A 25,299-nucleotide genomic window follows, 5' to 3' on the forward strand; every position below is an offset into this window, starting at 1 on the left:
TTTAAAGTAGGTACTTGGAGAATATGTAAGCCTCCTATGTATGATGTATCTCTGATCCTCAATATTCTGCGGAGTGCAACTTCTCTGACGTGCTGTCTGTTGTCGGCTAACATGCCTAATAGTAGATTCTCTGAATGTCCAAATAATGCATTTCTCTGTATGACTGGGACAATAACATTCTTCAAGTGGTTGGCAAATAGCGCGACAGTTTTATCGTATCATATTAATGTTTGGCACCAAAAATACAAATTGGCCTAGTCTTGATCCTGAACCACATAGCAGCATGGACCGTTAAAATAAATTTGCTTAGTATACTTAGGTTTTCTGACGGAGTTTGGCTTGAGACATATAATCTCAATATCCGATTAACCATTGTCAACCATCTAGGGTGAACTAGTTTACCAGGATTTTTTTTCACAAAATTTTCATCACAATGTCCACTATTGATATACTGACATATTTGTAGTAGATATAGTTAATCGGTGCTTAATTCCTGTGTCGATTTGGTAATATCGGGCAACGTACATTTAATTGCATGAAACGGAACAATGGGTAATATTTCACAGTTAGTAACTGCCTTGCCAATGGGACCTGTGAAACCTTTTGGTCCACTTCTAGTGCCATCTAGATGTTGAAAAATATGACGCAATGTCAGTTCATTGGCGTGTAGTTGGCATATGAACCATTAGAGTGGAGGTGGAAACTTGATTTCCAATAAACGAATAACGCCACCTTTGTTTCCTTGGTTAACGACAGTCCCATCACAACCAACAGCCATTATTTGATTTACATCGATAGAGTTCGAGGAAAAAAATGTCAGTATAGAGTTACAAAGTAGTCCTAGCTTTAGAGCGAGCTTTTCGAACTGTCTATAACCCGTGATGAATCGTTTTCAGTAATGAGACCAATGTCGTGGAAAGCTGCAGAAATGATTGCTACTCCAGGACGATCTGAAATCCCATAACGATCTAATGTTCTGGCAACAACCGGAAATGTGACATCAGTCATTGCGAGTAAAGAAGTGGAAATCTTCGATTGCGATTGGAAGTCCTCAATTTCACCGCTTTTGTTTAATGTATCTGGCTGTTGATCATTCGGTCGTATCTTTGAAGTTGTAGGTAATCTAGAAGTACTAGGGATGGATTCCACCCCTCTTTGCAAGACTATTTGTTCTTCACGTTGCTCTTGTTGGTGTAATCTATGTAAATCCATCTCAATTTTTTTGGTCGATTCACGATCTAAACTATTAATCATTATTTTATGGTCAGTCTGTTGGTCGATTAAGAAATTTCGTTCTGGTATTGGAATCTTTAGGTTTCTAGGACAGTTGCAATCTCTGAACTCTAAACATTTGCAAGTTGCAATATCAGACAATTTCTTGCTATCCTCACCAAACTTTAATAGCTTCTCTTTGTAACCGTCTTCGTCCTTCCTGCCTTCATAAGGTTTCAATAATGTTATATACCTACTTATCGTGAAAAACTATAATAATTCTAGCCAATATTGTTTTGTGTTTTACTTACTTATAATTATTGAAATTGAGTGAGAGAGTCAAGGTCGACTCCTGTAACAGGTTATAACTCTTTGGTTGCAGCGTTAAGTCGGGGATTGGCGCGAAATTCAAAATAGATCAATTTAAGTAGCGCTGGGGGCAGTTATTCTGATAAAAATAGAAATAAGTGTTATTGAAGTTTTCGATTCATATCCTAGAAGCGAATTGATACCACACCCCGCGTAGGTAAAAATGCAAAAAAATTTTTTTTTCAAATTTCAAAATTTGAATCACTTTGGGGCAGATGTTAGAGTCATAATATAAAAAAATGACAATTAACTTTTTCAATCCTTTCCCACAGTAGCGTCGATTCCGCACCCCGCGTTTGTAAAAATTATTATTTCATTTTTCTCCATATAACAGCGCTCCACCCTATTGGGGAGGCCTATGTCCAAAGATGGACCGAAGAAGGCTAATTAGATGGATACATTATTTTTGATTTTAGTTAAAAATTAACCTTGGTAAACAATTCCAAAATATTTTTTTAATTAATCGAAATAGATAACTCTATGATTTATAATTGTTTTTCATAAACGTGTTATGTAATAATGATTAATCAACATCTACTTTTAGTAAAACACCTAATTAAGCAAATTAAACATACAAAATTACGAAACAAATGGTTTCAGCTGTTCATTATATAAGAAAAAAATTAATAGAAATATTTTTTATTCTAATCATTTTAATAATATTTCCATTCGGTTAATTAACATTAACATCAGATTCCATTCACAAGGAAAAAACATTGATTACCATATGTGTAAATAATATTTTCTTGTGGTTTCATTAAATTAGATTAAAAGTCAAAGTTTTCAACTTAATAAAATGTAACATAATATTACATTAAAAACTTTATTGGTACCATTTTCCGTGGCTTCTAAAAATGTAAGCCAATCTCATGCTGGTGCTAGGAAGATGAGGGAAGTCTATAATTTGCAATTCACTTCCCATAGGGCCGGCGTAGCCGAGTGGTAGTGTGCTAGACTAGCGTGCCGGTGGTCCGCAGTTCAAATCCTACCGCCGGCAAGAACAACTAGACATTTTTAAAATGTTTATAGGCCCCAGGTCGACTCAGCCTGAATAAAATGAGTACCTTGGGTAAAACCAGGGGTAATAATAGGCGGTTAAAGCGTAGCACTGGCCCTGTTACCTTCCTTGTATAACGTTGGCCCTAGATATAGCAGACTACCCTGCTATACTCCCAAAGCCACGTGAGCGGTATAAAACGGGAGACTATTATTATACTTCCCATCTGTCCAGCGCGGAAAAATGCCAACGAAAATGGAATTCTACATACTCAGATAGGAGTAGTACTAATAGAAATAAAAATTAATAACCATTTTTATTTCGTTGCAATACGAAGGCAAAGCCGTCTTATATTTTAGTCGAGGAAATGAAGCATTTTGGCTCGCAATTTTTTCGTCCAGCATGGATTTACTTGACAGAAGGTAGGGAATAGTCCAAGGATCATTTTCTATATCATGCCGCTGTACGCTAAAACCTTGGGGGTGGTTGCCACCCCATCTCGGGGGCGGGAATTTTTTATTACATTTTAACTATGTAAATCGATATAAAAAGTGATTATAAGAAAAAAATGTTTTTTACATTTTCTTCGTAAAACTAATATTTTTCGAGTTATTCGCGCTTGAAAGCAACAGTTTTTCGATGAAAAAATCGACTTTTTTAGAGGGTTTTTTGAGAATACCTCGAAAAATATGCATTTAATCAAAAAAACGGTAGATATCAAAATTGTATCTTTTAGTAACACGAACCAAATTATTTTTCTGTAATATCGCTAAGACCAATAAAAACCGAGATACGGCATGTTAAAACTTAGCTTTTTTCGTCAAATGCATAATTTGAAATATTCAAAGTAAAATAACAGAAAAACTTTGCATTTTTCGAGGAAATCTTAAATAATATTTTTTCAAGTATACAGCTAGGTCTTTCAAAAAAAGATAATAAAAAGATACTAGTCTAAAAAGTAAACGACTTATGGTCAAAAAAATGTCGGTACCTGCTTTTCTCTATGAAAAAATCAGTGAAAACAACCCCCTAACTACCCACCCCATTAAAAATTGGTCTTCACCTTTCTGTAATTCCTTTTATATTTGTATTATCAATACACCCAAGAAGTTTGACCTATTTAAAAGCCCTAATTTTAGAAAAATTTGAGTTTAAAAAAATAAATTTTTTGGAATTTCCCATTTTTCACCCTTTACTTCAAAATATCTCCGAAAATACTCGAGATACAAAAAAAAATAATGGATTACTAAATTATAGCTTCTTTAACAACTAAAACTACTTTGTGCATGGATTTTCATTACAGTGAAGGGTTAGCGAGATATAGCTGTTTAAACCTCTATTTACGAGCAAACACCCCCTTATTCGGGCCCTTTAAACCCACCCTAATTAAAAACTGAGGGATCTTACGAAATTAGTTTACACAGTCTTATAACTATTCAAAAATCCTACAAAGTCATTTTTGAAAAATTTTTTCACCGCCAAAAATGAAGGAGTTATGTTTATAAAACCAATTTTTTTTTTCGAAAAATTCGGATAGTCCGCTTATGGATAATTTTCAATGTATGTATAATACCACAGAATCGGTTCGTATACTGGAATATGACTAAAAAACTATTTGTATTTGTATTTGTACATATTTGTAAATTCGTATTTTTGTGTAAATTAATGTTTTTGTAATTCTTTCTGTTTTCTTTAATTCTACTTTTTTTTCTGTATAGACCTATTAAAATATCTACTTATAAAAACTGTAATGTTATTAAGGGTGGTTTTTGAGGGTTGAAATATTAAGATATTATATCCTAAAGTATAAAATAATCATTATTTAACCAATCAAAACCAAATTTTAGCCATATTAAAGTATACAATGTTTTTATATAATTTTTGAAAATAAGGGGTTGTTTACACCCCAAAAAATATATTCAACGCCCTTAGTCATGATAAAGAATATGAAGTACAGAGTGAGATGATGCTAATCCCAAATCTTTATGTAAATCGATGCAAGCCGAAATAATTCTTTTAGGATAAGTAAATTTTTTATATAGCTCCAACAAGGGTGGTTTTAAGGGTTGAAATATTATGATAGTATATCTTAAAGCATAAAACATTCATTATGTAACTAATAAGAACCAAATGTTGACAATATTAAAGTTTAAAATGTTATTTTATAATTTTTTACAACTAGGGGTAGTTTTCACCCTTACAAAACCAAAAGCGTACAACGGCTCAATATAGAAAATGAACTAGAGGGTGTAATGAGCCTAATCACAAATTTTTGTACAAATCGATGCTGGACGAAAAAGTTGCGAGGTTTTGCCATTTTTTCAGCTTCATTTCCTCGACTATTTAGTTCGTTTAGACAGCACAACAAGCAGCCCTTACCGAACGGTTTCAAAACTCGTTAATTTTTCCTCAGAGAATGCATATAACATAAAACATAATGCATAAAATTATAGAAAAACAAGCAGACGTACGAAAAAGAAAAGCAAGTTTCTTTCGGTGTAAGAAACTGCCAACGAATAAATACTTATCTATTTTTAATAGCAGGAACCAGAAACACAGAAAGCTGGAAATTGATAACAAAAATTTGAGAAAATAATAAAGACATACCTAATACAGAGCATGAAGCCTGAACACGGGGAAAATTGTATTTCACAGTATTTGCAGTAGAGAATAGAATTTCAAGAAGGTTTAAACCAAACTAGAAGTCGATATTTGAACCCTGTGTGTAACTTGCGTTGCACAACTTGCTTGACTCTGCGTAGATTCATGTAAAATTTAAATAAATCTGAGTAATTTTGCCAAACTTCCGGTTATAACTTTTTAACCGGAAATGATATCAAAACCTGAACTAAATATTCCAGTTCGACTTTTCAATGCTCGATGATTGATATATCACATGTACTATTTCTGCGACTATAATGTGGCACTTCCCATTACACCGTTTTAACCGGAAGTGATATAAAACCGGAAGTATATATGGATTCTCGTCTTGTTAAAGCGCGTAGAGTAATATTTTGTTTGTACTATTTTGGCGACTTTAAAACAGTGCTTCCAGTTGCAACCCTAAAACCGAAAGTACCAGGTCAAATTTCTCGCCTTTATTTACCATCCTTGGGTTATAAGCTTTCTTTCGATAATGTCCTTTGTCATTTTATCTGATCTAATGACGGAGGAGTTGTGTTTACGAAGTCTCTGGGACCGGCAGACATGGATAATTCAAGGTTATCACATTTTTTTAAAATGAATGAAAATAATAATAAATAAACAACTCGAACACTCGAGTACTAAAACACACGGATGTGGTCCCCAGGTGGGTAGAGCATCTAGTGCCAAATCCCACACTTCGAAAAAGGTCAGTCTCACGGAGTCTGGGGGAGACAAGAACTCGCTTATGAAAACTCAACGAAACAAAACCCTAAAACTAAACGTCTGCACATACAATGCAAGATCTCTAAATGGAGACGAAAACATTTTTGAGCTACAAGAAGAACTATCGAAAATGTGATATACTGGGCCTTGCAGAACTAAGAAGAAAAGGTGAAGAGAGAATACAGCTGAAGTCAGGAAACATACTCTATTACAAAGGTAACGAAGACAACAACAACGGAGTCGGCTTCATGGTGAACAAAAGGATTGGCAAATATGTAAGCACATTTAGAGGAATTTCAGACCGCGTAACATAAGTACATGATAATGAAAATGAAAAGAACGTCACTAAAGATAGTACAGATATATGCACCTACCTAAACCTATCCAGAAGGAGATATTGAAGTATTTTATGAAGACGTGACAATGGCCATGGAAGAACGTAAAACGAGAATAACACTAATTATCGGAGATTTTAATGCAAAATTAGGAATAAAGCAGGGTGAGGAAGAAACAAGGATAGGAAATTTCGGATATGGGTCAAGAAATAATAGAGGAGATACCTTAATGAACTACCTGGAAGAGAGGAAACTATATGCTATGAACTCGTTCTTCAATAAGAAACAGCGACGAAAATGGACATGGATCAGTCCTAATGGCCAAGTAAAAAATGAAATAGACTACATCGAAAAAGTCTGTTGTACAAGACGTAACCGTTCTTAACCATTTTACAACTGGTAGTGACCATAGATTAGTTAGAGCGAACCTAAGCATTAATGGGCAACTTGAAATGAAAAAGAGAACATAAAATTTACAAAATTTAGATATGAAAAAATTAAGGGAAAATAAACAAGAGTATAAAGAGAAAATAAAAAACACCATGCCCGATACAAATCAAAAGGAGTCGACGAAATCAATAACATTCTAACACAAACATTCCTGAAAGCTGGGAAAGAAGTGGCACCCATGAGAAAGAAAAGACAAGAATGGATCTCACATGAAATAAAAACATTAATGGAAAAACGGAGAATACTAGCTCAACAAAAAAAGAGACAAGAGATCAACAGCAGAGTATTCGAAGATAAACAAAAGCATCAATAAAAAGATAAAAGAAGAGAAAAGAAACAAGAAGAACAAGTTGAAAAAGTTATTCAATAAAACAGGAATATGAAGTGCTTACGACCAAAACTGGGAAAACAGAAATAAATGCCATCAAAAATACTCAGGGAGAAGAGACCAACGATATACATGAAATATTAGCAATAACACAACAGTATTAGTATTACTTATTTATATCAAGAAAAGCAACCACCGACACAAGAAACTCTTCAAAAATTGAAAACTAAAATAAAAAATGCTAACTCTGACCTACAACCAGAGATTAGCAAATCAGAAATAAAGAAAGTCCTGAGAGGCATGAAAAATAATAATTCACCAGGAAGAGACGGCATTACAGTGGAGATGATTAAAAATGGCTTTAAATTGGATTAAAAGATGATTAAAAACAAAATACTAAGTACACGAAACATACCCAGTAATTGGAATGCAGCAATCACCCTATTATTGTTTAATAAAGGAGACAAAAAAGATCTGAAAAATTATAGACCAATTACCTTGCTCAATGTTATGTATAAATTGTTAACTAAAATATTAACCAACAGACTAACTCCTAAATTCGACAATAATTATCAGACCAAAGAACAGGCAGGATTAAGAAAAGGCTGTACATGTGATCACCTACTGACAATGAAGTTACTTATTGAGAAAATAAATGAGTACCAAATACCCATATATATGGCATTTATAGATTTTGAAAAAGCATTCGACTCCATAGAAAAATGGGCAGTGAAACAATCACTACACAATAGCAGAGTAGATTACAGTTATACAGAACTAATATCTAATATATACAGTAAGGCCACAACTACGATCCAACTTGAACATAATACACACCTCATACCTATCAAAAGGGCCGTTAAACAGGGAGATACGATTTCGTCTAAACTCTTTAACCAAGCACTAGAAGACATTTTTAAGAGATTACAATGGGAAGAATATGGAATCATCATTAGATCATTAACGGCCAATACTTAAATCACCTAAGATACGCTGACGATATCGTCCTTATCGATACACTACACATAAGGAACAACTACAAATTAATAATGATACAACAACTACAATTTAGACCAAGAAGCCAGTAAAGTTGGATTAAATATGAATTACAGCAAAACAAAAGTGATAACAAATCAAGAAGGTAAGTTAAGAATCGTAGTTAAACAAAACAAAATAGAGGAAGTGAATGAATACATATACATACTTGGGACAAATATTAAAATTGAATAGAGACAACCAAAGAGCAGATATAAAGAAACGAACGAAGTTAACGTGGGCCTCGTTTGGTAAGCTCAGCTTCATATTGAAGAATAAAAAATACCCTCAATATCTAAAAACGAAAATCTACGACCAGTGGCGGCTCGTGGTAATTTAAGGAGGGTGTTCAATTAAAGAATGTACTTATATAAACGGTGAATAAGCGCCGCAGGCGACAAATTCTTGGAGCCTCGCCAAAAGATGTTCTGTAAAATGAAACCTATCTTTGACCCGATTAGTCAGGATGTCACATACTTTTTTTGTTTTGTGCAGAATATGATACCTGCTGAATGATGGCGCTTCTTCGGTGGTGAAGGTGGACGCAGAAGTTACGAATATTGAAATTGCTTTGTCAAAACTGTTTAAAAATCCGTTTATTTTAACGGCATCCAAAGACCGAGATTGAAATTATTATAGTTTTATTTTTTGAAAACACTAAACATGGAAAACAAAATAAAGAATGTAGTTTATCACACCTGCATAATCACGAAGTTTTTCTATATTGTTCAACTTTAAAACAATGTTTAAACTTTTGTCTCTTATTGCACATTCTTGTACCAAGTTTATCTCCGGCCAAGTTAGTCCATTCTTTTTATAAGAAGTCGATTTTCAAAACTATTTGCATTTTCTTTTATAAACTTCCCTGAATAAGGCTCCATCCAAAAAAAACTACCTACCAATATTGTATTTATAAATTATATATTGTATTAATAAATTCCCACAACAGAAAATGCCAAACTGTGAATCGAAACGCTCCGCCCCGGTCTCTGTGTGCAGTGCACAAATCCTCAATGTTTTAAGATAGGAGAATCGCTGGTTCACGGATTTAAGAGCTCTCGTTCTTCTATAGGGTTACTGTATAGTGGCTGGGTTCAATTTGAATTCTGAACTTACCACGTGCATCTAGCGTAGCGGTGTTGTGCAAATAAACTATGTGATTAATAAATACAGTTATATTTTAATGATACTATGATATTTATGAGATTTAAGAAAAAATATTTTAATGATATTTATGAGATTTTTAAAAATATGTATTTTAATGAAATTTGATTGGGTGTTCACTGCACAAGTGAACCAATGGAGAAACCGCCCCTGTCTACGACCAATGTATTCTTTCGGTCCTTACATATGGATGTCAAACATGGACGTTCACAAAAGCGAATATGGAAAGAATTCCGAAAACACAAAGAGCAATGGAAAGACAAATGATCAACGTAAGACTGTCAGATAGAAAAAGGAATTCCTGAGTAAGAAATATCACAAAAGTTAAAGATGCTACTCGTCAAACAGCTAAACTAAAATGGAAATTCGCCGGTCATACGATTAGACAAAAAGACGAAAGATGGAATAAAATTATTACAGAGTGGAGACCATGGACATATAAACGAAAGAGAGGGAGACCACAGATGAGATGGGTAGATGACCTAAAACACCAAGCTGGCTCAAAATGGATGCACATGGCTCAGGATAGAGAAAGTTGGAGGAGCGAAGGGGAGGCCTATGTCCAATATTGGATGTCGCAAGGCTAATAGAATAGAAAACAACTCGAACTTAAGGAGACCAAGTTTCTGGTTACGCCTTCGTGGTTTCTATTACTTGCAAACCAAACGAATGCTGAATAAAAGAAGACACGGGAAGTCTATAATTTGCATCTCACTTCTTGCCTATTCAGCGTGGCAAAATTCCAACGAATAGTAAATAATTTTAAAATGCTACAAGAAAATGCATGTAGCTTCAAATCAATTATTCAAATACGATTATTCAAACAGAAAATGTCTTTGTTTATTGGAAGTGTTATACAATATACAAAAGTTGGAAAACATTAAAAACACGATTAAAAATGGATTATTTACATTTTGTTGCTAGTAGTCCTGTCGCCAGGGGGGGTACAACGGCCTCGTTAATTCAGATGGACTTACCCAAGTTTTTTTTATGTATTTTGACCCGTAGAACACGAATTTTTTGGGTAACAGTCGATCCGGATGTCGATAAGATTGTTATAGACAAAGAAGTTGAGGAATCAAATAACAGCGATTTTTCCCAAAACAAAACGATATTTTGTATTTTTTGGGTAATTTTAAGCAAAAAATGTGTTTACAAGTTTTTTCGTAGGATGCATAGTTTTTGAGATAAACGCCGTTGAACTTTCCAAAATTCGAAAATTTTGATTTTTTGAACCCGAATAACTTTTGAATAAAAAATAAAATAACAATTCTGCTTGCAGAATTGGAAAGTTCAAGTTAAATTACACCGGTTTTGATTATTTTCATTGCTGCAAATAAATTATTTTATTGTTAAACAAAGCTCTAAACACATAGTGTTTCAGCGTTTCGTCGCGTGTCCGCTATGCATGCTACCTAGAAACTGCCTGTAGTTTTGCAAGTTCTTGACTTGTTCTCTACGTGGTCGCGCTACGTTTGATTTTAAATATGAGATGTACTGAAAGCATCTCGTGTAAAACCATACAAAATTACATACTAGAACAAACCTAATATGTAAACAATTTTCACTTGTTTAAACTCGTTTATAGGTACATGTATTACCAGGCATTGCATTGTTGGTAGTTGGCATCACCTCACAGGAGGTGATTATACTAGTAAAGTGGGCACAGAAGCTAGAGCTTTAAAAGAAAATCCCACCCAATATTTACAAAATTTTGCAAGAGGTATATATATATGTACTATGTAGATATACTTACTTTTTACCAATTATGTTACAAATGATTCTTTCATATATTTAATTTATCAATTATTTTACAGACTGTTCTCCATTTAGTATAGAAAAATGCACGAAGAATGCAGAAAAATTTTTAGTTAACATTACCAAGACTGTAGACTGCAATTGTACCTCATTCGATGAATTAAGAGTTTGGATTTATAAACACAAAATTTCAGTAATAGAAAATTTGCCACCCACTTCCAATTCAATTAAACTTCACATTTTAAGAGCTTTTTATGTTGTACACATTCAGACAAATGTTTTAAATTCAGCTATGGATGAATTAGATCCGACATCATATGGATTTTTTATGGACGATAATTTATTAATGCCACAGAAAGTACATATTTTGATTCCTCCAGCTGAAAAGTTACCAGCTGGTTGTAACTGTTCAGTTTGCGGTCCAAGATGTAACTGCCGCAGGTTGAAAATACTTTGCTGCACCTTTTGTGCTTGCATGAAAAAAAATATTTGCACAAATAAACAGTAATTATTTTTGTTTTTTGTTTTTTATTAACAAATAAAAATTACTTACTCGACAATTGAATTCACTGATGTTTTCAATGCATCTCCAATTTAAAAGTGCCTGAAAACAGGCAATTTCTTCGTAGCTTGCATAGTGGGCACACGTAAAACGCTAAAACACTATTTGTTTATAGCTTCGTTTAACAATAAAAAAATTATTTCTTAGCAATGCAAATAATCAAAACCAGTATAATTTGACTTGAAATTTTCAATTCTGCCAGGAGAATTTCTGTTTTATTTTTTAGTCAAAAATTATTCGGGTTCAAAAATTGCAATTTTTCGATTTTTTGAAAGTCCAACCGCGTTTATCTCGAAGACTATGCATCCAACGAAAAAACTTGTAAGAACATTTTTTGCTTCGAATGACTCAAAAAATACAAAAAATTGTTTGGTTTTGCGAAATATCGCTGTTATGTAATTCCTCAAGTTCTTTGTCTATAACAATCTTATCTACATCCGAATCAACTGTTGCCCAAAAAATTCGTGTTCTACTTAACGCGACCACGTAGAGAACAAGTCAAGCACTTGCAAACAGGCAGTTTCTACGTAGAATTCATAGCGGACACGCGTCGAAACGCTGAAACACTATGTGTTTAGAGCTTTGTTTAACAATAAAATAATTTATTTGCAGCAATGAAAATAATCAAAACAGGTGTAATTTAACTTGAGCTTTCCAATTCTGCAAGCAGAATTGTTATTTTATTTTTTATTCAAAAGTTATTCGGGTTCAAAAATTCAAAATTTTCGAATTTTGGAAAGTTCAACGGCGTTTATCTCAAAAACTATGCATCCTACGAAAAAACTTGTAAACACATTTTTTGCTTAAAATTACCCAAAAAATACAAAATATTGTTTTGTTTTGGGAAAAATCGCTGTTTTTTGATTCCTCAACTTCTTTGTCTATAACAATCTTATCGACATCCGGATCGACTGTTACCCAAAAAATTCGTGTTCTACGGGTCAAAATACATAAAAAAAACTTGGGTAAGTCCATCTGAATTAACGAGGCCGTTGTACCCCCCCCCCTGGCGACAGGACTATAGGTTCAAAGCTAAAATAATAAGATTGTCAAATATTTACTTTTGCTACATATTATTCTATAATTTTCTTCTGAAGGTTACCTAAATTGATTAAAGGTCACAGTTTTTAAAACATATGTATATCGTAATATGTTTACTAATATATTTATCATATCAAAAAAATAATTGGGATTTTAATCGGTTATAAATAAGAGTGTTATGTATTCCGAGAACCATCGTGTAAAGACTGATCAATTGATGAAGTTGTGTTTTTATTTTTTATACTAAGGTAAGAAGCTGTTACAATTTATTGGGCTATGGTGTAATTTAATTTGTGAACTACCTACTAGGATATCAGGACTGGCTTATTCAAAATTTGTATCATTGCCTGGATGTGAAATGAAAAAATATTGGAATTTTTTCAATATGCCTCCAGTATGTTGTTGTTTCTTGTTCAATGATACTTTTTTTACAAAAATATATTCAAAAGAAAAAGCACAAAGAAACCCAAAAGAAAGAAGTTCTGTTTTTTGTCCCATAACTTTTGTCCACGAGGATATAGGTATAGACATTGCTTTACAGAAAAAAATCTACAAATTTCTTCTTTAAAATGTTGTTTAGTAGAGGTAATTAGGATTTATAGTTTTCGAAATATGATTTTTCAAAGTTCGCCACTCACAGCAATTTTGGGCAATTTTCCTTGTTGTTTCGCAAATATTGTTCTGTAACTTTTTTCTACGTAACTTTAGGTATATGCAATGGTACACTTAATAGGAATAGAAATCAATTAACTTTAAAATGGTCGTATAACGTTGTACGACTTTTTTTAAAGAGATTATGGTTTTTCAAGGTTTTATACTTTTAACGATTTTTTATAATAATATAATATAAAAATAAAATAATATTATTATACAATATTAAATTATATATAGTATATATAATATAATGTTACATTATATATTATATATTATATATTATATATTATATATTATATATTATATATTATATATTATATATTATATATTATATATTATATATTATATAATATATAATAACTAATATAAAAAATATTATTTTTTACATTTTTTACGATTATTTTTGAAATTTATCATTATAACTTTTTTTTTCTTGTACATGAATATACTATAGCTCAATAAAGAGGGCTTACTTTCTGTTCTTTAAAATGGTGTATTATCTATATTTAAATATATAGTGAAAACCGAGTGATTCTTTGATATTTTTTTATCTGTATTATTTAAAATTATTTCTTTTACAAAAATTACATAAACATTAGTCTTAGAAAACATCACTTTAGTTAAAATTATTTAAACGTTGACGTTTAAAAAAATTTTCAAAATCAAAGTCCATCTCTTCGTTAGCATTAACTTCAATATTTTCTCTGACACCTCAGTTATCTTATGGAGAAATCTTACGACTAGGTCGAAGCGCGTGAAGCGACATTCTGAGTCAAATAAAAAAATGTAACAGAAAAAGATAAAAACTGAAGACGCGATTCAACCCTACGTGAACTACAGTAAACGCAATTTGAAATAGAGAAATTCCTCTCAAAATTTTGTGTTTACGATCCTTGAACAACTAAATATGGTTATTTATGGTGAGCGTTGAGTGACATGGGTTGGAGGTACAGGTATACATTTCAGAAACCCTTTCAGCTGGGCAAACCAGGGAATACATCAGTTTCGTCGTAATTTTGTGGTCTAATTACGTTGGGTTTTAATTTTTATCATTGTGTGAATTAACCAACTACTAATATTTTTAACGGCCCCACTGGCGCGGTGTAATAAATATTCTTGAAGATAGGATGTCCAACCATGTGTCTGACCCATCTTATCAAAAAGTAAATATTACTAATTTTACAGCCCTGTGGAGTTGTACTGTGCTCTCTGTCGTTCTCACTATTATATATATTATTATCTCTCTTTGCCGACGTCTAAATTTTTAAATACCTGAAGCTCGTATAAACACGCGCTTCGACCTAGTCGTCAGATTTCTCCATTAGAGTTCCCACAATTAGTACCCATGCACATGCACCCTTTGCAGAATATTGAACAACTAATTCCTATCTTCATAGAACCGCAGTTTTTTGTACATCCTTTGGTACATTTACATGCTATTTTTTCAAGCAAAGCTTGTGGTACAGGAGCTTTGACAGTAAATATTGGAATTAATACATATTTTGAAGTTTGCCCGGCCGTGTCAAGTGGATCCAAAGTGGGACCGTGCAAGTTCGGCAAAGCGACCTCTATTTCTACGCTCTGTACTTTTATTCGCACTTTTAATTATATTGGCCAATTATATTAGTCCTGGTTGCTGGATAATTGTCAAGACCATAGTCCAAAAAAATAATAAGAAGAAAAAAATAAGATGCAGGGCCCGGATTACGTACACTCGATACGCATCGTATCCGCCATGTTTTACTGTAGCGCCTTATGGGAAAACATGGCGGATACGATGCGTATCGAGTGTACGTAATCCGGGCCCAGGTTATGTTTAGCAAACGTAAACAATTGTATGTAGTAAATAAAATCCGTTATTAAAATGCAGTATTGCAAGCAAAATACAATTAATTAAATTTATCTTTATATAATAATTGCATATCATATCAATATTGTGGAGCAATATATAATTTTTCTAAGTCAATGACAGAAGGTATGAAATATACGTCAATTTGACAATTTCAATTGACAATATGAATTATTTAAGATAGTTGCAATATTTCTCCGCGACTCGCGCACGGTCGTTTCTCGTTTCCCTTTCCAAGTATAGTATTTTTACTACAAAAACGTTATTACGTAGGTCAAAATTTTTGACGTAAGAGAACTGTCAAAACATTAGAATGTGACTTTTCATTATTGCCGTGTTTATAATAAACATAGCAATAATGAAAAGTCACATTCTACCGTTTTGACAGTTCTCTTACGTCAAAAATTTTGACCTACGTAATAACGTTTTTGTAGTAAAAATACTATACTTGCACACCGCGACACACAATCAGATAAAAAAGTTGTAGTGAGGAATTTAAAAAATAATTCGAAAATCAAAAATCGTTGCAAGTACTTATTACATTTTGAAAAAGCATATCTTATTCAAAAATAATCCTAGAATTTTTAATAATACACCATTTTAAAATAAACAGAATAAGCTTTCTTTTTATTAGATATGTAATATATACCTAAATGTAGAAAAAAAAGTTATAATGGGAAATCTAAAAAATAATCGTAAAAAAATATAAAAACTCGTTAAAAGTATAAAGTATTGAAAAAGATAACCTCTTTAAAAGAAGTCGTACAACATTATACAGTAGAACATTTTCATAGAAGTAGAACATAGGTAATTGATTTCTATTCCTCTTACATGTACCATTACATATGCCTAAAGTTACGTAAAAAAAATTACAGAACAATATTTGCGAAATAACAAGGAAAATTGCCCAGAATTGCTGTGAGTGGCGAACTTTGAAAAATCATATTTCGAAAACTGTAAATCCTAATGACCTCTACCAAACATAATTTTAAAGAGAAAATATTGTAAGTTTTTTTTTCTGTGAAGCATCCCCGTGGACAAAAGTAATGGGACAAAAAACAAAATTTCTTTCTTTTGGGTTTCTTTGTGCTTTTTCTTTTGAATATATTTTTGTAAAAAATAGTATCTTTGACTTTAAAAAGTTATATTTAGAAAGTAAATTTAACCAGGAACAATTTTTATGTAGACGTGTGTGTACCAAAAGTGCATAGAACTCACCCTAATGTAACCTGTGCCCAGGGACTAATTCGCCCATTTCTCAAAAACGCACCCCTTTAAATGGTAGCACTCCGCGGTTTTTTCATATATAGAGATTCATTGACCATATGAAATAATAAAACCCCGTTAATATTGTAGTTCCTTTCTTTAGTACATAATCAATAGCCTATATGCTCTAGTTACTTGATCTTCTACTTCTGTTTCGAGTTTTCCTCAGGTAGATAGTGTGATGTCAAGACAGTGTGATTCCTATATACTATTTAAACTCATCACTTGTTTTATCATCGGACTCTCCAGCTTTAATTTACATCTTATTGGATTTGCCGTTATAACCACGCATTTTGTTTTGGGGGGGGGGGGGGAATTAACATGTTAAAATTTTTGGCGGTTATATTAAATTGGTGCAGCATACCTATACTGGATCCGTTGTAAATCATCTTCACTTTGAGAGATTAGTAATTCACTGATTGCATAGCAGATTATTTAAAGCTGTAAAGACTAAGGGAATCTGTCAAATCCCATTTTAAGGTTCGAGAAACATAAATATAGCGATTTGTTGTATTCTGATTTCTCCTGCACTTGCCCCATTATAAATACAGTGTCGGTGCATGATCTTCCCGTCCTAAAACGTTGTTTTTCTGCTAGTATTATAATTTCATTCAGTTTGTTTATCCCTTTGGATGTGAATTTTAATGTTGTTTAATTTAATTTAATAAATTAATTAATCTGTAATTTTGCGGGCCCAATTTGTCTCCTTGTTTGAAGGATACCTAGGATGCCTCCCAGGATACTTGATCTCCATTCTTGTGGTATTGTGTTTTGTTCTATTTTTTGTGTTTCGTTTTTAATAGTTCGTTGCTTCATATAGACGTCACTATTAGTGTTGACAGAGATGTTATGATACCATAACGGCCATACAGATTTTCATTTCATTTCAATTCAAGCTGTCACAAGTCTTCTTGACGAGGGATGCACATGAATCTGATCAAAAGTTTGTCGTTCATAGGAAAAAAGAACTACATATTCTTATTATTTACCATGCAGGAGCAACAATCTATTGATTTCTAAAAATCTAAATAAGCATAATAAGTATATGTAAACAAACTAATAAAATTTGGATGTGGGTTGACACGAAAAACAAAAAATTCAAAAAACGGGTTTCTCTTAATTATTGTTTTGCGACATAATATTCGACATAAAGTAATAAACATTGATAAAATTGTATAAAATTCAATGTTTTAAAACTTAATATTATATAAACAAACCTAATCTTTGTTGGAACACCACAAAATGTGATGTATTAGTAATGAAAAGTGTTGGTAGTGATTTAATGTTGATGTAAACTACTTTAAAATGTCTGGTAATGAAGAAAACAACAAGTGTGTAAGTACCTATACATCCATTTTGAAAAATAATGTGTATTTGTTTGCATACCTATCGTTTATTATATTTCGTTTATATACTTAACACAATTGTTTAATGAAAAACAATGTTAATGTTGCAATGACATAAATATGTAAGTTACAAAAATATTGCATTAGTAGGTAGGTAATTAGAAACAAAAGATGGACTAATTCGGAAAGATGGTTAGTTCAGATATGTAACCTTCTTTATAGTCTAAGAGCTGGTAGCGAATTTTGTGTGTGATAAGTAATATGGAAAAACTATACGGGGATATGTTGAATTAGTTGTGTATATGACTTTCCCCAACGACCGAAAACCAGAGTGGGGGACGAGGGTAGTTTTAAGGGGTCAAAGTCGCGGTTTTTATTATTTTTTTTGTGGCGCTCATGATCGAGATAGTGCACCAAAATTTGGGAATAAGTAGGTCATGACGTAACTAAGTAAAATCTCTAGGGGCGGAACGCTGCGTGGCCGACAAAGGGGTGGGGGTAGGGGTGAATATAAAAAATATAAGGGGTTTTTGCGACGTCCGTGATTGAGATAGTTCACCAAAATTTGGAAATAAGTAGACCATGACATAACTAAGTCAAATCCTAAGAGCCGGAAACCAGAGTGGGGGACGAGGGTAGTTATAAGGGGTCAAAGTCGCGGTTTTTATTATTTTTTTTGTGATGGTCATGATCGAGATAGTGCACCAAAATTTGGGAATAAATAGATCATGACATTACTAAGTAAAATCTCCAGGGGCGGAACGCTTCGTGAGGGACAAATGTACTGCGTCACAAAAAAATAATACAAACTGCGCCTTTGACCCCCTTAAAACTACTCTCATCCCCAACTCTGGTTTTCGCCCCTGGAGATATTGCTTAGTTACGTCATGATCTACTTACTCCCAAATTTTGGTACACTATCTCAATCACGAACGTCGCAAAAAACCCCTTATATTTTTATATTCACCCCTGTCCCACCCCTTTTTCGGCCACGCAGCGTGCCACCCCTGGAGATTTTACTTAGTTACGTCATGACCTACTTATTCCCAAATTTTGGTGCACTAGATCATGAGCGTCATAAAAAAAATAATAAAAACCGCGACTTAGACCCCTTATATCTACCCTCATCCCCCACTCTGGTTTCCGACCGTTGGGGAAAGTCATGTACACAACTAATTCAACATATCCCCGTATAGTTTTTCCATATTACTTATCACGCACAAAATCCGCTTCTATCTCTCCGACTATAATTCTACCGGAATCTTAGTGATTGGTTTTGATTTTGCTAAAGGATCAAAGGCTCGTCAGATATATAAAAGTTAACCGGATAAGATGGGCAGATCATGTGGTAAGATCAGAGGAAGAGAGATTGTTCAAGGCAGTGTTTTTGAGAGACCAGACGGTAGACGATCAGTTGGAAGGATGATGTTGAAGCCGATTTATCTACTGTTGGGGTACAACAATAAAAAGTGGAAGCGCAAGATCGTAGAAGATATAGGGCTATAGGATAGGCTATAGTGGATGCGGCGAAGATTCACCCCTAGTTATAAAGCCAGTAAAAAAAAGAACCAAACAAATTAATAAGCGAACAATGTAGCAGCTATTTAAATTTTAAAGCAAACAATCTAAATTATAATCTGTTTGTCCTTTATCCAGTGTGTGTTTTATTTAGTTTTATCATTATATAATTTTAAAAAAATGTCTACGACCCGGGACATCTTCCTTTCTGACGAAATGCCCCTGATGATGCTCTGAGGGCGAAAGTATCCTTGGGCAAGATTTAATAAATTACAGTACTCGATATCTGCCTTTTATTTCTTTAAAATTCATATATTTGAGCATTCATCCTGTAACGGGTAGTTCTTTTAAGGACGACAGACTCAGTAAAACACAAGTTAAAAATAAAGCAAATATATTAAAGATAATTATATACAGTTTAAAACAAATAAAATAAAATATAATTCCATCTTCTGCAAAGGAAAAACAATATTAAACTTTATCATAGCCATCCGATCATAGTAGCGACTTTGAAATAATACGATAAACAATATAATATACAATAATAATCTCGCTACGTTAAAACAACGTAGCCTGGAGACGGCATTTCACTTCAATGCAGTCACTCGTTCCTCGCTACTACCGCCTATTGCGATAACGATTGTGGCAAGACTCCACGTCACTACGGTGGCGTCTACCTAGGCATAGTTCCGCCTCACAAACGGCGCATCTTTGCCAAGCCAGCTGAAGCTCGTTCAATACGCGAGGCATCAGCTGTTGAGCCATAGTAAGTTCAATACACGAACCATGACTGATTTTCTCATTCTCCTAGCTCGCCTTAAATATGCTCTCGATGCCCTCTCCTTCGGTTTCCCCCAGCGGTGCCGTGAAGAAGGAATGCGCAAACACGGACACTCCATCAGTCCCCTCCGGTAACAGCAGCTCATCGCCCGCCGAGGCATCACATCGTTACACCCCCTTCTCTTTGGAAAACAAAAAAAAATGTAGCATACATTTTTTTTTGTGCCGTGTGTGCAACACGGCTTGGGCTCATCGTCGGTGTGGTCTTGGTCGGTTCTTCCTTACTTCGTAAACTGGTCCTGGATGGCTGTCAAGAAGATGCTTCCCTCTGTAGATCTTGGTCGTGGTCCCCTCATATCCATTGGGACAGTGTACCAAGGCTTTTCTACAGAAATGGTCACATTTTTCCTGCTGGCTGCATCTGCGACGGTTTACCCTTAAGGCATGAAGAAGATGCTTCCCTCTGTAGATCTTGATCGTGGTCCCCTCATATCCATTGGGACAGTGTACCAAGGCTTTTCTACAGCAAATGGTCACATTCTTCCTGCTGGCTGCATCTGCGACGGTTTACCCTTAAGGCATGTACTTTCTGTCGATTTTCTTTCACAAACTGGTCTGGGATGATTGTCAAGAGGATGTTTCCTTCTGTAGATCTTGCTCGTGGTCCCCTCAAATCCATTGGGACAGCTTATCAAGGTTTTTCTACAGCAGATGGTCACATTTTTCTTGCTGGTTTCATCTTTGACGGTTCCATCAACAATGTCGTATTTTTCGGTGATTCGTAAATTGGTCTCGGATGACTGGCTAGAAGGTGCTTCCTTCTGTAGATCTTGGGCGTGATCCCCTCAACTCCATTGGGACAGTATGCCAAGGTTTTTCTACAGCGAACGGTCGCAACTCTTCCTGCTCGTTGCATCGGCGACGTTTATTTTCGGTTCCTTCTCGGTTTCGGTTCCTTAAGAATCTGAAAACAAAGAAGCTTAATCATCTTTGAACGGGTTCTATTTATTTATCCACGACGTGGACCTGGTACTGAGTCTGTGTCTTTGTATGGTTCTAATTATTGCTCGGGTGCCAATTTGTAACGGGTAGTTACAAACTGCGTAGCTTTTATTTTGCTCGGGCGCCATTTTTGTAACGGGTAGTTCTTTTAAGGACGACAGACTCAGTAAAACACAAGTTAAAAATAAAGCAAATATATTAAAGATAATTATATACAGTTTAAAACAAATAAAATAAAATATAATTCCATCTTCTGCAAAGGAAAAACAATATTAAACTTTATCATAGCCATCCGATCATAGTAGCGACTTTGAAATAATACGATAAACAATATAATATACAATAATAATCTCGCTACGTTAAAACAACGTAGCCTGGAGACGGCATTTCACTTCAATGCAGTCACTCGTTCCTCGCTACTACCGCCTATTGCGATAACGATTGTGGCAAGACTCCACGTCACTACGGTGGCGTCTACCTAGGCATAGTTCCGCCTCACAAACGGCGCATCTTTGCCAAGCCAGCTGAAGCTCGTTCAATACGCGAGGCATCAGCTGTTGAGCCATAGTAAGTTCAATACACGAACCATGACTGATTTTCTCATTCTCCTAGCTCGCCTTAAATATGCTCTCGATGCCCTCTCCTTCGGTTTCCCCCAGCGGTGCCGTGAAGAAGGAATGCGCAAACACGGACACTCCATCAGTCCCCTCCGGTAACAGCAGCTCATCGCCCGCCGAGGCATCACATCGTTACAATCCATATCCTATTAAAATACTAATAATTCATTTGTAAGCAAATTATTTTTTATTTTATATTTTCAGATGAGGAGATGGACATTTATTTGCGGTACCGTGACAGCTATGGCAGCTGTTTTGGTCTTCTTGGGAGTAGGAATAAAAGCAATCCACGTCAGTGGAATTCCCGACAGAGAACTGAAAATGGTCCATATAGTAAGTAATTAATCATATTTTTACTATTGGATTATTAATATTCTCATTTTGCAGGTTATGAGACACGGTGCTAGAACTCCTGTCAGTACTTATCCCAACGACCCCTACAAAAATGATCCATTATACCCCACTGGATGGGGACAACTAACCAACGTGAGTATTATTTTTTAATACATAGAAAAAGTTAACAATACTCATAGTCAAATTAAAAAATATTGGCCCTTTGTATTATTTTTTTTTTATTTGTAATTATTGTAACGGAAAAGTTAATTTCGACCTACCCCAAATAACAGTTGCAACTTGATACTGTCTAGAGTCTAGAGAGTTCTCGATGGAACAGCAGGGGTATAACAGAAACGTTCAGAATAGCGACGATAGAGATGGACTACTCCAGATTGTTCTCGAAATATAGTTTATGTGTAACGCACGCTGTTATTAGTTGATAAGATAACTTATCAGAACTGCTAGTTTTATTTCAATAGTTACATTATGTTGTGTTCATTTTAGGAAGGTAAAAAAGCTTTATACGAAATAGGAAAATACTACAGGGAACGATATGGGAAATTCCTTGGAGACAAATACTCACCCGACGAATACTACACCCAATCAACAGACGTAGACAGAACGAAAGCAAGTATGATGTTGGTAAATGCCGGATTATGGCCCCCCAAAGGTGAACAAGTATGGGGACCCTTGGACTGGCAACCAATCCCAGTTGCTTCTGAACCTCTATCACAAGACATGGTAAGTATAAATTGTTTTAAGGAACTAAATGTATTTGAAGATAAGATGGTTTAAAAGACCTTACATAACAAAACTCAGCGGCAAATAAAGTATTTGTTGGGATTCATCCAACCTCTTATATTTCTTAGCCAAGATTTCTCCTTTCGGCTTATACTTCTGCTTCCATCTATCTTTCCCTCCAAGATTAGTTGTATCTCTTCGTACTCAGTGTATTCCTGTAGTCTTTTCCAGAAGCTTTGTCGTACTTCATTTCTTATACAGAGCATACAACTTCTGTTGCAAATAAGCCTTTTTCTCTATTGACTGACTGTCAGCTGGTCTGTTGTCTGCAAACAATTCTAGGAAGCATCTTTTCCTAATTTGCTTTTGCTTTTGTATTGTGGATATCTCTTCCTGTGTCTCTTATGTGGCTTCATGTGCAGTTTCTTGTTCTCTTTTCTCCAGCTGCTCGTCTACAAAGTCTCTATTGTTCATCCATTGCATTAGTCCATGCTATTTTGTCTTTGCTCTAGCTGTTTGTGCCGTGGTGGATAATAGTGTATGTAAAAAAAAATATGAAGTTATTATTTTGAAACAACATTCGTACTTTAGGGCTAGAATATTTTATTTTTCAATTAAACTAATGTCCTTACCAATTTTAGCTTTTACTTGTAAGAAAACCTTGTCCCAAATACCACGTTGAGAAGAAGAAAGTTTTTGAATCGAAAGAAGTCAAAGATATGCTTAGTAAATATGAAGATCTCTACAAAGAATTGACAGACATCACAGGTCAGAAAACTGAAGATTTTGAAGGGGTTCAGGATATTTATACTACTCTCATGGCTGAGGTAATATGTTTGTTTGTTTTTTGTTTAAGGAAAATTTATATTAAACCTGGTTTATTGTAGGAGAAATTCCACCTAAAATTACCTGACTGGACTAAAAATTATTATCCCGATAGGATGTATTTCCCCACAGTAAGAAGCTTTGTATTGAATGCATACAATGACCAGATGAACAGGCTGATTGGAGGTAAATATTAATATTTTATTACAACATTTGAAATGGTCTTCTCCTTGATGTGCCTATCCATGACGAATGTTGGCGATCATCATGCCGATCTTTATCTTATCTGTAGCAGCGCTGAAACGCTGCAAAAATGTTGTGTTGAACCAGGTTCTGAGGTTGTTCCTGTACCAGGATGTTCTTCTTCTTCCTGGACCGCGCTTTCCAAATATTTTTCCTCGCAGAATGGCTTGTAGAAGGGCATATCTGCATTCATTTCGCTTAATGTGTCTGAAGTATTGTAACTTTCGAAATTTGATGGTGGTCAGTACCTCTCGGTTCTTCTTCATTCTTCTTAGAAGCTCCTCAATTGTGATTCGATCAGTCCACGGGATTTTAGGTACTCTCCGATATAGCCACATCTCAAGTGCTTCCAATTTTCTGCACATATCTTTATTGAAGGTCCACGTCCAACATCATAAAAAAGTACAGAGGAGACGTAGCATCTCAGCATTCTTAATTTTATACCAAAAGAGAGGCTCTTGAAGAAGGCCTCCATCCGGTTGAAGGTGGATCTAGCTTTTCTAGCTTTTCCTTATTTGAAATGGTAAAAGCATATTATTATATTAATTCAGTTAAAATCATCAGGATATCAGCTCTCCTATGTAGGTAGGGACTAGTCTTTACGCCGCTTATTTTTGCTAAAAAAATCATTCATTGTTCATTTCTCGAGCCTAGTACTTTTTTTTCATAAATTCTACTTCTTATCTTTAGTATTTTACTATTTTCTATTTCAGGTGTATTGGTAAAAAAACTTATCGAAGACTGGTCAGCTAAATCTGAAGGCAAGCTAGCGAGGAAAGCTGTCTTGTACGGAGGTCATGACGGAACCATCGTTAATCTGATGAGTGCTTTGAAAGTTTGGGATGAACAGGTACCTGATTACGCAATTTCAATCCTATTCGAACTGTCTAAGGATAGATCAACAAATGAATATGGAGTTGAGGTAAATATCTTTCTAGAAAAAATTGTACTTTTTAAATAAAGCTTGTTGGTATATAGCTTTACCTAATACCTTTTTTATTTTTCAGATTTACTTAAGAAACACAACCGTAGTGCCTCCATTTAAACTAAGAATTCCTGGATGTGACAGTTTTTGTCCATTGACCAAACTTAAAGAGCTCACCAAGAGTATCATCCCTGGAAACTGGGAGGAAGAATGTAAAGTAGATGATGAAGGATTTGTTGTACCTGAATTAAGAGGACCATAGTGATATTAGTTTTAAGCAAATGTGTATATAATACATTTTTTCAATACAAGTTTTATATTAAATCAAAGAATTTCTTCTTCTTATCATTCTAACAATTATTGTCAACCAAAACGTTTTAAGACCATCGATACATAATTCGCAAATATTACGGCTATCCCTACTTTTTCTGTCTTTACACGGCAACTTACGTGCAGTAAAATTCTCACTGGTATGGATATGTAAACTTTACTTGACAATGCCATCAATAACTTTAAAGATGGCTTTTGAATGTTCTTGGATAACTGGTACTTGTATAACTAATTGCCTTAATTATTA

General features: G+C 34.3%; 1 protein-coding gene across 5 annotated transcripts in view; it reads left to right on the forward strand.

Moving 5' to 3' along the window:
• LOC114326199 (prostatic acid phosphatase) overlaps positions 1 to 25,054 on the forward strand; it is a 47,573-nt gene extending 22,519 nt beyond the window's left edge. For 3 of the 5 annotated variants that reach the window (XM_028274468.2, XM_028274467.2, XM_028274469.2), the window contains exons 2-8: positions 21,857 to 21,985; positions 22,040 to 22,138; positions 22,493 to 22,729; positions 23,371 to 23,556; positions 23,617 to 23,740; positions 24,511 to 24,719; positions 24,805 to 25,054. In XM_028274468.2, the coding sequence (XP_028130269.1) occupies positions 21,857 to 21,985; positions 22,040 to 22,138; positions 22,493 to 22,729; positions 23,371 to 23,556; positions 23,617 to 23,740; positions 24,511 to 24,719; positions 24,805 to 24,984 (1,164 nt within the window). In that variant the 3' untranslated portion in view covers positions 24,985 to 25,054. Of the gene's footprint in view, positions 1 to 12,715; positions 12,869 to 17,623; positions 17,725 to 21,856; positions 21,986 to 22,039; positions 22,139 to 22,492; positions 22,730 to 23,370; positions 23,557 to 23,616; positions 23,741 to 24,510; positions 24,720 to 24,804 lie in introns of those variants that run through there. The other 2 variants (XM_028274471.2, XM_028274470.2) reach the window with 2 other exon arrangements.
• Positions 25,055 to 25,299: the final 245 nt, after the last annotated feature.

Source organism: Diabrotica virgifera, chromosome 2 (assembly GCF_917563875.1).
Source record: "Diabrotica virgifera virgifera chromosome 2, PGI_DIABVI_V3a".
Lineage (NCBI taxonomy): Eukaryota > Metazoa > Arthropoda > Insecta > Coleoptera > Chrysomelidae > Diabrotica > Diabrotica virgifera.